This window comes from Pteropus medius, unplaced genomic scaffold (assembly GCF_902729225.1).
Source record: "Pteropus medius unplaced genomic scaffold, Ma_sr-lr_union100, whole genome shotgun sequence".
Taxonomy (NCBI): Eukaryota; Metazoa; Chordata; class Mammalia; order Chiroptera; family Pteropodidae; genus Pteropus; species Pteropus medius.
In genome coordinates this window covers 5174107-5191956 of record NW_024356336.1, presented here as the reverse complement: position 1 = coordinate 5191956, position 17850 = coordinate 5174107, and the positions used below count along the sequence as shown (strand labels likewise).

At 46.9% G+C, this 17850-nt stretch overlaps 1 protein-coding gene across 2 annotated transcripts in view; it reads right to left on the bottom strand.

The window, feature by feature from the left end:
• Positions 1–6339: 6339 nt before the first annotated feature.
• The window catches only part of KREMEN1 (kringle containing transmembrane protein 1), a 63609-nt gene continuing 52098 nt past the window's right edge, over positions 6340–17850 (bottom strand). Inside the window, exons 6-9 of one of the 2 annotated variants that reach the window (XM_039861937.1) lie at positions 14465–14797; positions 13410–13568; positions 12186–12270; positions 6340–10552 (exon numbers count right to left, since the gene is read on the bottom strand). In XM_039861937.1, the coding sequence (XP_039717871.1) occupies positions 10384–10552; positions 12186–12270; positions 13410–13568; positions 14465–14797 (746 nt within the window). In that variant the 3' untranslated portion in view covers positions 6340–10383. Of the gene's footprint in view, positions 10553–12185; positions 12271–13406; positions 13569–14464; positions 14798–17850 lie in introns of both variants that reach the window. The other variant, XM_039861936.1, reaches the window with a different exon arrangement.

Here is a 17850-nt window from a genome sequence, read left to right as displayed (position 1 = left end):
GCTTACTTGTGGGCCCCAGTGCCCCCTTCCCACTGCCAATTCCTGGCCCCTCACAGTCACCCAGATAGATGGCTCTGGGACTTGCAGTGATGGATCCTGAAGGGTCCCAGCGAATGGGCAGTAGTTCTAGTGGTTGGCACCCCCGACCAGTGTAGGCAGAGTTGAGCAGTTATGACAGCGATCAGAAACTCTATGGCTTGCGAAGGTTGTGAGATAGTAACTATTTAGCCCTTTACAGAAAAAGTTTGCCAATATCTGGAATAAGTGCCTGGCACTTTAGTAAGTGATGAGTCAAATGTTTCCACAGTTATTATTATTATTATTATTAATATTCTTCTCGTTGTCCTCTTTTGGTCTAGTTTTTTTCCGGTACTGACGCTTATGGCTTAATGGAGAGATTTGAAACCTGAAGTCCATGGAAGGGTTTTGGGGTGTGTGTGTGGGGGGTGTCTCTAAATCTCCAGGATTTCTATGTAGATTTTTGTAGGTGGAGTCTTTTGCAGGGAGAGGCTTGATAACATTTATCTGATTCTCAAAGGGGTTTGTGTTCTCAAATAGGTAAAGAAGTGTAGGTTTGCCGCCTTCCCTGCCCCAGGCGAATTGAGCTGTACTTTCCCTGGGCTGTCTGGAGGCAATGTCCTGTGATGGTGAGATATTCGGGGGCCTGGGGCCTCCCTCAGAGCCCACCTGCCTGCCCAGGGGGGAGGAGCCTGAAGTGCAACTGGAATAAGGAGCCCTGGCCAAGGGCTGATTCCTGGTTATGCCCTCCACGAGCTAGGCCTCTTCTCTGAGCCTCTGTTCCCAGGCTGAGTTGTCCCAAGGATGAATTCAGTAATGCCTTTTGGGTGCTCAGCACAGTTTCTGCACACATAAGTACCACAAAAATGGTAGCTGCTATTATTATTATTGTTGTCATTATTGTTATATCATTATTATTATTATTGTTACCATCCCTGAACATTCAAAAGCTCATCCCTTAGCTCATCCCAGGCCCTATAAAAAGCTGCCCCATATTTGGCTGAATATGAGATTTGAATACCCCTTGATTGCTCTTGATTTACCAGCAACTAAGACAAGTTCATTAAATTTATTCATACAATCAATGTGAAAATAGCAAGCCTCCAATTAAGTTTTTAAAGGCTCAGTGGCCTCATTTGAACAGGGACAATGGTAAACGTTCCTAAGAGTGAAATAAGTGAAATTTGAAACTTCTGTTGTAAAAGCCTTGGCCGTTTCGGATCTTTCTGTTTTCTCCCCTGAGGATTTAGCCTGGACCTCAAACTTGGATCTATTTTCTTGCTAAAATGCTTCTCTGTGGAGTCTGGTTCCCCAGCCCAGTCATCCACAGCTAGCAGGTTCATTCTAGAGCCCAGCGACCGCCATCGGGAGGGCCAAGGGCGTTCTTGCCACCGGGCTGTCCTGGAGACAGGCCTCCTGGACGCAAGCTGGTGCACGGCCAGCCTGGCCTGATGCTCTGTGCCCCCAGCTGCTGGGCGTAGTCCCATTCGGCAGGGGGCTGGTGGCTCCAGACAACAGCTGGAGACCAGAAACAAAGACTTCCAGCTACAAGCAAATGTTGCTGCTTCTTGAGGTTCAAATATTCTATCCCCAAAGTGTCCCTTTCAGCCAAGCAAAAACAATCCCCCACAGGGACCCGACGCAGCCACAGAGGAACAAAAGCGCTCCAGTTCTCGGAGTCCCAGAGACTGTCTGCAGTTTCAGGCACGCACAGCCCAGTGGGGAGAGGAGATGATCATGTGACTTCCAAGCTTGGAGACAAGGTCACCCTTGTCCAGCCCTTTTCGTCTCCACAGGAAGAAGAGCCTTTGATTGCCTGACAAAGAACGAGGCTGATGCTGCCCTGGTGCTGGCTCCCGGGTGGCGGGCTTCACACTGTCCGAATGTCTCAGGTTTGGAAGAACAAGGAGATGAAGTCAAGGTCAGCAGCCTCAAAGTTCACTCAGAGAGTTTGAGGGGCTCTTTCTGGGCCTGCTTTAGGCAGGACAGTTGCACATTCTGGAGGTATTTATTTTTCTGCTGCAGGCTAATCCATCTCTAAGAAATTCGCCAGTGAGGCCACTCCATTTGTTTTCCACTAGCTATTAAAAATATTCTCCTTTAGAATATATTTGCAAATGATATATCCAATGAGGGGTTGATATACAAAATATATAAGGAACTCATACAACTCAATAATAAAAAAGTCAAACTTAATCAAAAAATGGGCAGAGGACATGAAGAGATATTTTTCCAAAGACACACAGATAGCCAACAGACATGAAAAGATGCCCAATGTCGCTCGCTAATCATCAGGGAAATGCAAATAAAAACCACCATGAGATACTATCTCGCATCAGTCAGAATGACTATTATCAAAAAGTCAACGAATAACATGTGTTGACAAAAATGTGGAGAAAATGGAACCTCTGGATACTGTTGGTGCGATTGCAAATTGGTGCAGCCACTATGGAAAAGTTTGGAGACGCCTTGAAAAACTAAAAATAGATTTACCATACAACCCAGCAATTCTACTTCTGAGTTTTTGTCTGAAGAAAACAAAAACACTAATTAAAAAAAAAAAAATAGATGCACCCCTATGTGCATTGCAGGATTATAGCCAAGATATGGAAGCAATCTAGGTGTCCATCGATAGGTGAATGGGTAAAGAAGATGTGACATTTATCTCTATCTCTATCTCTATCTATTCTCCTATCATCTATCTATCCATCATCTATCTATCGGCTCATCTATCTATTTGTCATCATCTATCTATCTATCTATCATCTTTCTATCCATCCTACCATTCAGGTATCCAAATCCAACCGTCATCCAAGTATCATCCATCCATCCATCCATCCATCCATCCATCCATCCATCCATCCATCCATCTATCCACACATAGCGGAATATTATTCAGCAATAAAAGAGAATGAAATCTTGCCATTTGTGATAACATGGATGGACCTAGGGGGTATTATGCTAAATGAAATAAGTCAGACAGAGAAAGACAAATAACATGTGGCTTCACTTATTTGTGGAATCTAAACAAGACAAAACAAAAACAGACTCTAAAACAGAGAAGGGAGGGGGTGTGGAAAAGGTGAAGGGGAACATAGTCAATAATATTGTGATAACTTTGCACAGTGACAGATGGTTACTAGACTTAGTGTGGTGATCACATGGCAAGGTATATAAATGTTGAATCAGTACATCGTACACCTGAAACTAATGTAATAGGGTATAGCAACTATACTTAAATTTTTAAAAAATTAAAAAAAAATTTCCCCTTCATGGGAAAGGAAAGAGCTGGGGAAGACAGAAGGAAAACTCAGAGAAGCCAAACATTCGAGTGAAGAGGGCCTTTCCAGTACTATTGTATTACAACAGCCACAGCAGTGGAGAGCTGGCTGCTCCGGGTGCAGGCCAAGGTCAGCTAGGGAGAAGACAGTAGGAAAGAGAGGGGCACAAACTCCATGTCAGGGAAAGGTGCCTTCCAGAGAACTACAGCAAGGTTCTTGGTAACTGTCACTTTAAGTGAAACAAAGGATCACGAAACCAATTTTCCCCTAAGCTAATTGATATAAACAAGAGTTAAGTTCCTATGGCACGTTTCTGGTCACAAAAACAGCGCCAAACTTCTAAATAAGGACCCAAAACGTTTCTAATATTAAACATCGAAATAATTGTGAGTTATACATACATTTAAGAAAGATGAATAAAAACAAGAACATTATTTTCTAAGCCACTTATCCCAGGTCAGGGTCGAAGGTGGCAGCATCCTTTCCCTTTAGCTCAGGGCCCAAAGCGGGTCTCCACCTTGGACGGGACACTATTCCATCACAGGGTGCTCTCGCTCACGCTCTCTCTCTCTCTCTCTCTCTCCCTGTCCCGCCCACCCCCCCACACTCTCCCACTATTGCAGGACAGTAAGGCCACCAAGACATGCCAGTTCCTGCACCACACATGCACATCTTTTTTGGTTCAGGATCGCAGGAGGCAAGTGAGTTCCTGAAAAAACCCACACGGACATGGGGAATCTTGCAAACTCAGACATTTTCACTTTGATGGAAGTGTATAAACAACGATGTTAGCCAGATAAGCAAATGTCAAACATCCAGAGACCTGCATCTGGAGGAAAAGAGAACTGCACTGAGTGTTGCCCTCCCACCTTTCTGTCCTGCATTGAGACAGATCCCTGGAGAGCTAACAACCCCAGCTCCGCTTTACATACTGTAAGCCACTGAGGACCACTGCTGACAGTGAGGAAGCAGCAGCTTCATTTCTTCTGTTATGAATTAAGATAGTTTCTTGAGAAAGGATGGGAGAAAGGATGTAAAGGAGAGGCAGAGAGATGAGAATTGACACCAAAGAGGATAATGAGAAGCCTGTAGGAGAAGTGACTATAACCAAACAGAAGCCTGATGCAAAATGGTGTCAGTGTTGTCAAACTGATGAGCAGAATGGAGTGTCATTCAGGGAAAAGCTTCCAGAGATTCGATTTACCTGGGCAAGTCCTGGGAGTGGCTCCGGGCAAAGAAACGGTGTCATTTGAACAAGCACACCAGGAGTTCTGAGGCAAGCGATCCAGGCACCACTCTGAGAAACATGTCTCTGTCTGAGGTGGCGGTGATGTTCTTTTGGTGGACTGGCCCGTGCCCCCTTTCCTCTAGCCTTAATCGGTTGCAGCAAACCATCTCCTGAGAATTTGGAATTGGGGCTCACGGAACCAGCAGTGTGTGTGTGCCTGGACCAGTTAGGTTAGAAGTTCTTTGGCTGGCCCTCTCCTATCCGCTACCCAGATCCTGCCCAGGCTCATCTGCCTGAATGTGTCCCAAGACACTGTCCTTAGCAGTCTTCCGGGATGGCCCCAGACACACCCCGGGGATGTCATTTGGGCCCATATTTCTATGGACTGTGCTCCTTAGGCCTGACCCTCCATGGGTCTTAGGGTGCCTGTCCAAAGCCCACTGGACACCTCTGCCTTGATGTCCCACATGGACGTCACTTGACAGCCCAAACGGAACTCAGTATGTTTTCTCTCACACCTGGCACTTTATGTTTTTTGTTTCAAAGAATGAGCCCCTCTCTCCCTGGCACCCAAGTCAGAATACTTGGACACCATCCTAGACACGTCCTTGTTCTTTCCCTGCTTCACCCCCGCCAACCTCGATTCTAGAATAACAAGGAACAGCTACCATTTATTAAAACCATACTACTATGGAAATAACTCATCACAACTCTATGATGCAGGTACTGTAATTGCCCCCACCTGACAGATGAGAAAGTAGGCACACAGGGCCTACTTTGCCCAAGGTCACATGGTAAGTGGTGGGGTTGGGGTGTGAGCCCAGGCAGTTAACCCTAAGCACCTGGCCCGACCTATGGGTATGGCCAGTTTTCTCTCACCTCGGTCTTCCCCTCCCTCCATAGCACTGGTTTGAGGGCCTAGTCAGGCCCCCTCAAATCTCACGTGGACCTGTGTATCCATGCGCCAAATGACTGGCCTCCTCACCCTCAGTCTTACCCCACCCCAATCTGTTTTTCCTAATGCAAGTAGAAAATACTTCTAAACTGGGAATCTGATGACACTCTTCCACTGAAACCCTTCAAAGTCTCCCTGTTTTACACTCCTGGCCTCATGGTGAATGAATAGTGAGAGCTGAATCCCGTAGGCTGACTCCAGGGCTGTGCTCTCAACTACTATTCCACACTCCTCTCTGAGCCTCAGTTTCCTCCTTGGCAAATGATGGTATGCATGGCACCTCACAGGAGAGTGACAGGCACGGAGCAAGCAACTCGCACGTGGAGCTTCCATTAGTATTATTCAGAAGGAAAGGGTGGGGAGGGAAGGGGGAAGAGGAAGAAATGGATGCTCTGAAAGGCAAGATGAATTGCACATGGGATAATAATTACATTAGTAATTAGCTTTAGACACATTGTCTTACTTAATCGTCATCACCTTCTGAGGCACAGATACTATTACCTTTTACAGGAGGGGAAATAGATTGAGAAGTGGACCGACCAGCTCAAGGTCAATTCAAAGCCAGGTCTCTGAGGGCAGAGCCCCTCACTCCTCAAGAACTGCCCCTATCTCCACCATTTGGTGTGTTGATCTGGAATTCCAACTCTTTCAGATCTCGTTTGCTGAAGATCAACTGTGGGTTAAAGCTATGATAGGACCTGAGGAAATCTGGAGACACTAATAGGAAAAACGGAGCAAACGATGGGGCCTGGCACTGACACAGAGTTAGGAGCCCACGGTCTTCCAGTGCGCGACGCCCTCCGCCTCCCAGGGCTCTGGGAGCGTGTCCATAAAAACGACAAGCCAGGGCCCATCGCTGTTTCTACAACAATGAGAATATTTATTTTCTCCAGGCAGTAAAAATAACATTTTCCTCTCTTTTGTAAAAGTTAAGTACCATTACATTCCATTTTCTTAAATAACAAAATCCTAAAAATATATATTAAATTGTATACAGTGCGTCACACTTCATTTTATATTTTAAAATACATGATGTTTCTATTTTATTCTCAAAGTTGCATATTAAGAGCATATTTACACATAAAGCCTTATCATCCAAAGTCAAGATCCCTTGGGAAGGTGAGTCTGGATGTGGGCAGGTCTGGATGCTGCATGAACCCTGTGGCGGCAGCCCCCCACTATGTGCTCCTGAAGACACATCCTTTCTGAAGCAGTAGATTTGCCTCAAACTTTCCTCCACACCCCACTTTTGTCTCATTGAGTGTGCTCAACTCCGCAAGACAAAGGCCTGTGAGGTGGGCCCCACCCTGGGGTCTGTGGGCAGAGGCTGAGGCCCAGTCACCCTTGAGCCCGCCAGCCTGAGGAGAGGCAGCTGCGGCTGGAAGGTTTGAGAAACACCCCATGCCAGGGCAGCTAAGCTGAGAGACCTGGCCAGGAGGTAGAAGAGTGAGGAAGGTAAACAAAGACACCAGAGGAAATAATCAAAAGGTTAAAAATTCCCAAGGTAGTAACAAAACCAGACATCAAACACCGCATAGGAGATTCGAAACCCAAGAGGGTACCAGCTGACTGGGCTATGGAGGGGGAGCTGGCCTAGCTCTGTGGAAGACCTGGAACGGCCTCCTTGGGCAGGGGAGACAGGATCTCGGAGGCCATCCACTAAGTGCTTGTGAGGACTAAGTACCCAGGACACACAGAGGCTTAGCGATGGTCTGTGTGCCCCACTGGTGTCGGGATGGCCTGGCCAGATCCTCAGCTGGGTCAGGCCGACTCTTGCCTTGGGCTGACAACGTGGAGTGTGGGTGGGGCTATGCCCCACAGGTTTGGCCTGAGGGCCAGGACAGCTGTACTCACTAGTGCTTTGATCTTTGTGGGTTTCTGGCTGACTGGAGTCTTGAGCCAGAGCCCACACTTCGGAAGTTATAGCAATCAGGTTACCTTGCGTACACTCAGACAGAGGCCCCAGCTCTGTTCTGACACAGGGATTCATTCTTGTACACGGGGTTCATTCTTACTCCTCTGCTCTGTAAGCAAAGGCATGTGGGGGAGAAGAGGGGGCACTGAGTGCCTTCTACAGGGGCCAAGGACACCGTGAAACATGGCTAATAGAAGGTGCATTCGCCAAGGGAAGTAATAGGGTCCTCCTGTTGAGACGCACATGGAGAAGGCGGGACCTGGGTGCCAGCGGGGAACGGGGTGAGATGGGCACACAGATCCTGAGGCACCCGCCTGCAGCCTCCTCCGCTCTGCCACCCCAGGGCAGGGGCTCTGGACAGGATGCTTTCAGAGCAGCAGTTCATGGTCGTCCCTAGAGCCCCTCCCCCTTCCCCTTTCACAGTCTCCTACTATGTGATCTGTAATGTACTTTTTTCGGGGTCACCTTTTCCAATCACCTCCAACTTCTACTCTCTCTCTTCTAAAGTAGTTTCTTAAAAGATCAAGTGCTTCCTCTTTTGATGCTCCTGGAAGCACACTTTACCTCTTCTGGGACAATTTATTTCTCGAGTGTTTAATTAGACACAGGGGACCCCCTGTGGGGTACTGCTGATAGGTTCCAACCAAGGCCATGGGAAGACTGTGGCCAAGGAGTTTATGGAGGTGTGGCCTAGGACAATCTATGGCCATCTTCCCTACACTGTCCTGAGGCTGGTTTGGGTTTCCTGTGGTCCCTCCCTGGACAGCAAGTTGATCCTGGCGGCACCAGGCAGTTCCAGGACCAGCCAGAAGGAGAGCACTAGGGTGCCACCAGCATTTCCAGGATTTCTGAGAAACGGCTGATGCAGCTGCAGCTCAGACAGCACAGTGGCTTGGGGCTTGGGCCCTGGGACCAGAGGTGTGAGGTAAGCAAGGCTGGTGGGTGGGCCCACAGGATAACCCAAAGGCCAGTGACCAGAGTAAGCCCCAGGCAGCTGAACGACTGCCCCTTGGCTGGGTGGACCCTTCGCCAAATTCCACATTCCCTTTGTGCTGCAGATGGATCTATTCACAGCACAAGGCCCTCTGTGACTGTACACACCTGACACTTGTGTTCAAGAGGAGATTCTGCAAACGCCAGGAATAGCTTGGAGGGGAGACTGCACGTGTCGGTGTATTTCCAGTGGTCATTATATGGGACAGACCTCTGTCTGCAGACCCAGGGGCCTGTGGACAGCTGCTCCAGGGTAATCACCCTTTCCAGATCAAAGAGTGAGGACAGCACCAAGCAGCTCCATGCCTGTGGCAGGCCTCACATGGTGCCTACGGCAGCGCCTTTTATGGAGACACTGCCCCATATCCCTCCTCTGAATGCCCCTCTGCCTGCCAGCTCCTAGCATCTCTCCTGTAGCTGAATGTCACCTCTCCCTGTAGACACCTCCTAGCTGGCCCCACATAGCCCTGTCTTTTGGGGAATGGCCAGTTACAGACGGGTTGCCAGTATGGCAGAACCCCAGGAAGGATCATGGGTGGCAGTGACTTAGGGATTTGGGGGAGGGAAGAAAAGTGCTCAAAGAGGGAACCTGTGAGGCCAGAGGCACAGCAAGGCCCAGGCCCAAGTGCCTTTGGGAGAGTCATGTTCTGCCAAAGGCTCGGCCTGGGCTTCAGGGGCACAGTCTGCTCTTCTCAGATGCTTTTGACAAAGCCCGCTTTTGGATGGTGGGGAATTCCAAACTGGTGATGGCAATGACTCTCACAACCAGTGGCTACTGCACTTGCAGGTCTCCTGTTCCCAAACCCTCCCTCTCACTCCTCACGCCATCTCCGAGATTCACCTCCCCACCTGAGGGGCAGGGTAGTGTGGGATCAGGGACGAGAACCCTCTCCACAAGAGCCCTCTCCTTCCCTACCAAGCCATTCTGAACCCCGCTCTTTTGTCATAAGAAGGCGCAGAGAGGGCTGCAGAGAACACAAGCTGTGGGGTGTTCTTGATCTTCTTTAAAAATGAAGGTCACCTATAGGAGAGACTGCTGGCACCCTGTTTCATATAACGCTGCCTAAATGCTACACCACGATATTTATATTCCCTGTTCTGAACTGAGAGTCAGCTTAGAGAATCAAGAAGAGATACAGGCCAGCCTCAGTTTCCATAGGACCACAAGCTGGGGACAAGGCCAGACAAATCCAATCCAACAAGGAGTCACTGAGCACCTATAAAAGCTTTCAGTAACATCTGTTACGTGAATAACTGAATGGATATTTTATATGACCGCTTCTCAAGGGTGCTCTGCTGGTTACCAAGCTATGGAAAGAAGCCATAGAAAGAAGCCTGTATGTGGAAGGCGTCAGGTTTGACGTGAATGGGGATCACCATTCCCAAGTCTCAGACCCTCCCAGCTGGGAGGGGATCATCCTCATCCAGCGTCCAGGGAGCAAAGCTCCAGAGTCAGCACAGGTCATAGGCCCTCTTTAGGACTTTGGGGGTGCTAATGTCCAGGAGTACAGGACCAGGCCAACCCTCAAGAGAACCTCAGAATTATCCCTGTCTGGCTCTGTTACAAACCATAAAGACCAGGAGAAAGTGATCTGTGTGTGGACAAAACAGAGAAGAAGGAAGTAAGACTTGATATACACTACACCTACCCACCACCTGACAATCGTCTAGAATGTACCTGAACCCAGTGCTGGGACACAACCAACTCTATCATCTCAGCCCCGCCGTCTTGATATCCTCTTTCCTAGATCACAGAGAGAGAGACAGATGTAGGAAACTTGAGTCTCTCTCCTAAGTGCAGCTGATGAAGCAGGACGAATCCAGGCTATGCCTGCCCCTGCAGCAGGGCACCTGTTCCCAGGCCAGAGGTGGTGCCCCTGCAGAGGCTGACGGAGAGGCAGGGGAAAGATGGTCAGAGGAAACCACGGGAGAGGTGGTCTCTTGTGGCCTTGAGCTCAGAGGAACCTCATGTCCTGGGCACAGGGGGTAGCTTTTAGTCACTCACAAGAGGATTACGGTCATCTTGTTGACTCTGACCCTTCAACTTCTTCTTAAAGATGGAAATTGAAGTAGAAGGCTTATAAAAAATGCTCCAGATTTCCCCTGATGTCCCTGGTTGACGACGATCCCTAGGGTCCCCTGAAGCAGGAACGCGATGGGATCTGTCAAATAAAAATAGTGTAGTTTTTCAAGTATAGTAGAACAAAGCATAAAAACAACCTACCGTATCATGAGTTATGTGTACCTATGAAATGGGATGCTTAGTGAGGTGAGGTCCCAGGAAAGACCTAAGAGCTGCCTTTAGAGATCTGAAGGACTATTGTGCTGACGAAATGAGTCCTGTGAGATGGGAGTGCAGCAGGGCAGATTCCAGCTCAGGATAACAAGGAGCTTTGTAACTGGCAGAACTATCCAAACCTGAAAAGGGCTTCTTCAGAGATTATGACTTTTCAAATTTTTTTTTGTAACAAATGTTTTTTTTCAAGTGACATTTACGTGGAAGCCCACCTAGTTAAAATGGGATAAAGGCAAAACCACTCTGCTTGCACTGGGTCCTGCCTTACCACCAGTGCTGCTTGGCAGGGAAGTTGTACACGGACTCCAATGTCAGATGGGAGTCACGTGTAATTTAGGATCTCAGTGTGCTGTAAGCTGCTGGGCCCTGTAGGAAGCCTCCTGCTCTCCTACTACTATAGAGGACACGTGGACAGGACTGTGCCTGAGAGGCTTCCAGAACATGTGAATTGCAACTTAAAAAGAAAAAAGAAAGGAAAAAAAAAATATATATATATATATATATACGGGGGGGCGGGGAGGGAGAGAGAGAGCGTGAGCAAGCATCCTAGTACACTCAGTAAGCAATAATGACATTATTTCCACCGAAAAATGTGAAGTGCAGAGTGGAGAGGCCTACGGGTGATCACAGTATGGCCGAGGGCAGCCTTCACAGGGCAATGGAGGAGCCGGCAGCATTTAATGTATAAAAGAATCTGTGGCAGAGGGCTGGTGAGAAGGTCAGGAAAAAGGTGGCTTTCACTGGACACCAATGTGCAGGAAGGCCTTGCAATAGAGAAAGCCTGTATATCAATTATATCACAATAAAACTGAGGAAAAAAAGAAAGGAAGAGAGCCTGGACTGAGACCCACAGGAAAGACGGAGCAGGAGTCTAGAAAAAATTAGAATGAACTCCCCTCCATAAGCACACACACACTTCGGCAGCACGAACAATTGCCCCTTTCCTGGAAGGCAGGACTGGTAAACCTGAGCAACAAAGTAAAGGAAGAAAACGTTTTTTTCCAAATTGGTCAGAATTGAAGGATTCAATAAGCCATGAGATTCTTAAATAATTACCTTAAAATCACTATTAAGCAATAATTAATAAAATGTTAGAATTCTCTTCCTGAGAATGCGTCCCAATTTCTTCTAGAAGGCACCAGGCAAAATGCATGGTACTGTCCTAGGAATCTTTGCTTTCGCGTCAAGATCTCTTTAAGGGGCCAGCACAAGGCAAAAAAATGGAAATTGTTGCTTTTTATGCCCAGACTGTTTCAATCTTCCTTGAAATTGCATCCTTTGGTCACAGGAGCAAACACAATCCCTCAAATCTTAGTGAGATTTGTCCATGTATATTTCACTCTACAGAGAATGAAGAATGTCTACTGCCTTATGTTCCCTAGGACTAAGGGCTTTGGAATCGTGTTTTGATATTACAATTGTACCCAGAAAATGAAGTATAGTAGAAAAGGAGTCCTGGGGCTTCCCCTCCTGGAACTGGGCAGCTCTCTTGTACTCACTTGAATGTGACGTGCAGAAGTATCTTTGCTACAATGGCTGTGAGTGTGAGGATGAGGAGAGTTGCCAGGCCATACACTGTCCATCCTGTAAAGGCAAAAACCAGGGTTTACCAGACCTGTCTGAGCTCAGTTTTCAAAAGGAAGTCTGTTGGAAGCCCTGAGTGAACACTCAGAGATGCAAGTCTGGCTGAGGAGCACCATGCAGTGGGGGCAGCCACCAAACCTAGCTGAGAGCCAGGAAGGCATGGAGTCCTGGCCTTCTGTGCATTTCGCCTGGCTCTAGAGCTCCGTCTTGGAGAGAGGCCGGTGGTGTAGTCCAAAGTATGCTGGACTCAGATTTGAAAGGGGTGGTGTACATTCTGTCTCTACCACTGGATCTACTGTGCAACTACAGATGAGCTACATAAACTCTTTGGGCCTCAGTTTCCTTTTCTGAGGAATGAGACATGTGACCTATGAAATCCTACTGGGATACACAAATGACACAGAGCAAGCACTGCAGGGGCTCTTGTCTCTGATCTTCTATGGTGGGACCCACAGGAGACTTAAGGAGCAGTCTGAAAAGCACTAGGCTAGGTAATTGCTAACGGTACTCCGCAGCTCTGTCAGCTCATAAAGGCCCTAACTGCCTTGGCAGAAAAGAAAGAATGGAGGTTTGTACTCAACCAAGTTAGCCAGCTTAAACCACAGACTGTAGACCACTGTCTATCCCTCTCCTGCATGACTTTTCTTCACAGCTCTTATCGGCGATTTTATTTTGCTTCTTGTCTTTCTCCTCTCACTTGTAAGCCATGGGAGGGCAGATTTTGTTTGGTTCACTGTATAGTCCGGTGCCTATAACAGCACCTGGCACCATTAAAGCACTTAAATATCTTCTGAATGAATGAATGACGCTGAAATTGCCAATGAATTTAGGGAGCTACAGCTTGGAGCTCTAGAAAGATATTCTCAACGTGAGAAAACACTAGATTAGCAGATTAATCGCAATGTACAAAAGGCACACATGTTGAATCTATGGAGGTGAGCACTTTTTCCTAAGGACTAAGGAATCAAGCTAATGAGAAAATATCCCCCAAAGGCCAAGACAGAGTCACAGAGCCAGGACCCCCAACCAGCTTTGGAATGAGAAAACACCCGAGAGTGCTCTGTGTCTGTAACTGCCAACACTGCTGCCTTCAAGCTCTGTGGCTTCCACCCACTTTGATGACGTCTGGGAACTGCTACCTGGGACGGTCTGGGGTGGGTGGCTGGGGCTGGTGGTGATGACGTAGAGGACTTTGGAGGACCGGGCAGCACTGACGCTGAGGTTGGCCTGCTCTGTGATCACCTCGGCCAGCGTCTGGTTGGCAGTGGGCCTCTCCTGTGGTGGTTCTTCCTTGACGGCTGGAAGATCAAAAGGAATTAAGTAGGGGAAAGCTGATAAAGACAGTGAAGAGCTATGGAGGAGATAGCACTGGTTATATGGAAAGGCCATTTTCTCTGATTCAATTCTGGATGCAATTCTCCCCACTGGACCCACTGGCCTTAAAGCAGAACCTGCCAGGCCCTGGACCTGAAGGAGACAGAAGGAATGAGCTGTCAACTTCCAGTCATTTAAGTGGTCTCTTCACGGACATCTGAGCGTGCTTTGTCATTTTCCCACCTTTGTGCCTTTGCAGCTATTGCTCCTGCTTGGAAGGCCCTCTTCCTTGCTATCTATTGACCCAAATCCTACCTATTCTTCAAGACTGTCTCGCCTGCAGGGAGGTCTCCTCCCTCTGACTTCCCGTAGCACATGATGACTAAACTCTTAAGGCCTCTGACATCCAAGACAAAGCCTAGGTCTTATATTCCCACTGTTTTTCTCATGTGCTGACAAAGATGTGCCCAGAACACATGTGTCCACATTACAGGGGCAGAGAGTGGGACTCTGCCTTAGGAGGACTTGAAGAAAGATGGGATACCAGGCTTTTGGGATTGGCTGGGATCCTGAGAGGCAGGAGGATGGACCAAATCACAATGAGAGGCAGAAGGATGGACCAAATGACCTCTTTAGAGCCTTCCAAGTCTACCAATCTCAGCTCGTCCTTTTACTTGTTCTTTTAATCCTCCCATGAAAACTGTGATTAGAATTCCTAACACAGCAAAATCGACAGGTTCCAGCTCTCTTCTGTATCACGACACATATACGATTTATGAAAAGGTTGGTGGGAAAACCTGCAAGCTGAGTCAGTAGCTCCTGACTGACGGACCTCCCGGCAAGAACTGTCCAAAGCCCGGGACACACAGGGGAGTCTTACCTTGGTATAAGACAGCGAATCCCTGGGCTTGATTGATGCGATCAGAGAAGAAATACAGAATGACAAAATCCAGAGAGACGTTAAATGACAAAGGTGGGTGGTTCCTTCCATTGAAACGGACCAGGACGCGGTGGGTGTAGCCGTCCAGCAGCTCCACCATGTCTGCGGAATCCCTGATGTCAAATAAGGTGAAGTTGAAGTGGATATGGGAGGCTCCTGGAATCCGAATGGTCCAGTAGCAGACCCTCCCTGTGGCGTAGGTGTCAGGAAAGTCAGGGGAATAGACCACAGAAGTCATGGCTGAATAATTCCCACCGCAGGCACCAATGAGAGCTGTGGAAGACAAAAGGACACTCAGCCTGGGGCTCAGCCACAGGGCTCGCTTTCCAATCTGTTACAAACAAAACTCTTCTTAACTAATGTTATCCAGTTTGAGATGTCATTTTTTTCGGCCTATAAAACCAGACTGTCTTATGTTTCAGGATCAAATCACAAAATGAATCACTTAAGCCCTGAACGAATGACTGTGAAGGCTTTTTTTTTTTTTTTTTTTGGCCCAGGAGACCTTAGAATTAGCACATAGAACAGTGGTGCGACCTAGGTGGGGGCCTGGCTGGAGTCAGAGAGTCTGGGTTTGGGACCAGCTGGGCCATGTGATCCTTCACTTCCAGGACTTTTGCTTCTTTCAGTTTTAAGGATGGAAAGACTACCACCTGCTCCTGTATCACATGAATGTGTGAGGACAGATGACATAAAGCACATGAAAACTCTGGGACCTCTTTGCTGTGGAGGTGGAGGTACTCGACGAGGTAAAGTAAAAAGAGAAGGGCATCCCTGACACCTTAGAGGTGCAATGCTCACATGGTGGTCCACACGTTTTTCAAGAGGGAAACTGACATAAGAAATGACTGTATAGTGGAGACTCACTCAATTCTGATCACTGTATTAGCACATTTGATTCCTCTGAACTCCTATTTTTGATCTGAGGGTTCTGGGAAGGAGATACGACTATTTCACCATATCTTATGTGGTGAAGTATAAACAAGGTCCTAGAAATGAGAGTCTTTGAGAGGGCGTGCAGGGCTGGGATTTAAACAGCAGACTTTAGGGGAGTTCCACTTCCCTTTAGGACATAGAAAGCAGTAAGAGAATGCTGCTTCCATCTGAACAGCGAGAAAAAGCTCAAAACTTTTCTTTGACCCTTCAGAAAGCTGGGTTGAAGAAGACAAATGGAATTCAATTCTAAATAGTAAGAAGCCCCTCTGAGGAGAGTCAGGCCATACAAAAGTGTTTTGTCCTTGACAGAGCATGAGAGGAAGAGGTGGCCACCATAGTAGCAAGTAAGAAGAAAGCAGCTAAAATTTTACCAAATTCCAAAAAGCTGAATGTGGGGTAGTCTCTCAGTCTAGGAGAACCAGGAGCTCCAGACACAACAGGAGTCTGCACTCACTTGCAAGCAGTTCTATGCAGGCTTCCGCCCAGTGCCCACCAGAGTGACTGAGGTAGGGCAGCAGACCAAAGAGTCCCCCTTGGTGACATGGGTGTGATCAGCTGTTGCTGGGAAACAGGTGCGAAACCTTCGCACTTCCTGGACTCTCCTTGCAAAGGAAGCAAAGCCTTCAGCTGCTGGGACAGGGGCAGCAAATCTTCTTGCTTCCATGGCCGGGGCAGAAGCAAAACCTGTTTGCCTCTGGGAAGAGAGAGTAGGAAAAGCTCTTCTTCCTGCCAAAGTAACCAGACAAAGATCTACTGCTTCTGAGGAAAGAGCAGAAGCAAAAGCTATAAGCCCCTGGTCGCCTTGAGCCCCAGGATCCTGCACCATTGTAAAGCAGGGGCAGGAAACTCTCTCTTTCCCGAGAGCCACCACAGATGCGAGGCAGTGTTTGGCTGCCGGGAAGAGAGAGGTGTGCCGGGATGCTAAAGAGGTCCCAGCCCTGAGGCCCAGTAACATGTCTTGTCTAAGAATGAGTATGGGCAGGAGAACTAAGATCCCCCTTCCACCATCACTGCCTTTGACCTCACCAAGATCATAGTACCAAGTAACAAGCAACAGCAGTCTGCCACTGAGGGATGGAAAAGGTCCTCTCTGTGGCATAGGCATGTAGAAACTGCTCAAAGCTGAGGGTGGAACAGAAACACTGGAAAAAAAAAAACAACAAAAAACGAAAAACAATGGCATCCCAGGCTCCACATTAAGCACAAGGTAACAGCAGTTCATCACTGGAGGAATCTGAAATCTGATGTGCAATGAAGGTAATGACAGAAATAAGAAAACCCAAACCCAGCTCACTACTGACAGTTTGGCTCAATCCCCATATTAAGGAGGCCTGCCTATTTCCAGGTGTAAGCTCTATTGACCTCGGCCTCTACCAATCTTCTATGCATCGTGTATGGAAGTCAGTAAAATATTTCAACATGCACAAAAAAGCAAGAAAATAATTAAGAAAAAAAAAAAAGATTCATTGTCAAGAGATAAAACATCTAGTAAATATATACATATGTATATACACATACATCTCAAACCATTATGTTGTAAACCTGAAATGAATACAATCTTCTATGCCAATTACATCTCAATTTTTAAAAAGGAGAGATAAACCAATCCAAAAAACCAGATTCAATAATGACCCAGACATTAGAACTACCAGACAGAGACTACATGATTAATACAGAAAATACCTAGTAGAAAAGATGGACAACATGCTTGAACAGATGTCAGCAGCGATATGGAAACTAGAAAAAAAGAGTTAAATGTAAATGCTAGAAGTAAAACAAACAATATCAGAGATGAAGAACTCCTTTGATGGGCTTATAAATAGACTGCACAAAGCTGAGGAAAGAATCAAAACATTTGAAGACAGGTTCATAGAAATTATTCAAAATAAAACACAGAAAAAAGAAGTGAAAAGAGCAAAAGAGAGCATCCAACAATTGTGGGACATCAAATGATCTAACAATCAGTAATTGGAGTCCCAGAAAGAGTAGAAAAAGAGAATAGGGCAGAAGAAATATTTGAAGAGAAAATGGCTAAGAATGCTCCAAAGTCAATGAAAAGTAATCTAAGAATTTCAGCAAACCCCAAGCAAATAAGTTAAAAAGCAAAAATAAAAAAAAAACAACAAAGAAAACATACCTAGACACGTCATAGTTAAATGTTGAAAACCAAAAGCAAAGATAAAATCCCAAAAGCAAGCAGAAGAAAGGAAAAGGTTACATATAGGGGAACAAAAATAGAGCGCACATCTCTAGAAATTATACAAGGCACAAGACAAAGAAACAATAGTTTTGAAGTACCAAAAGAAAACTGTCAGCATTGAATTCAATATGCAACAAAAATATTTTTCAAAAATGAAGGTGAATTAAAGCTTTCCCAAATGAAAGCTGAG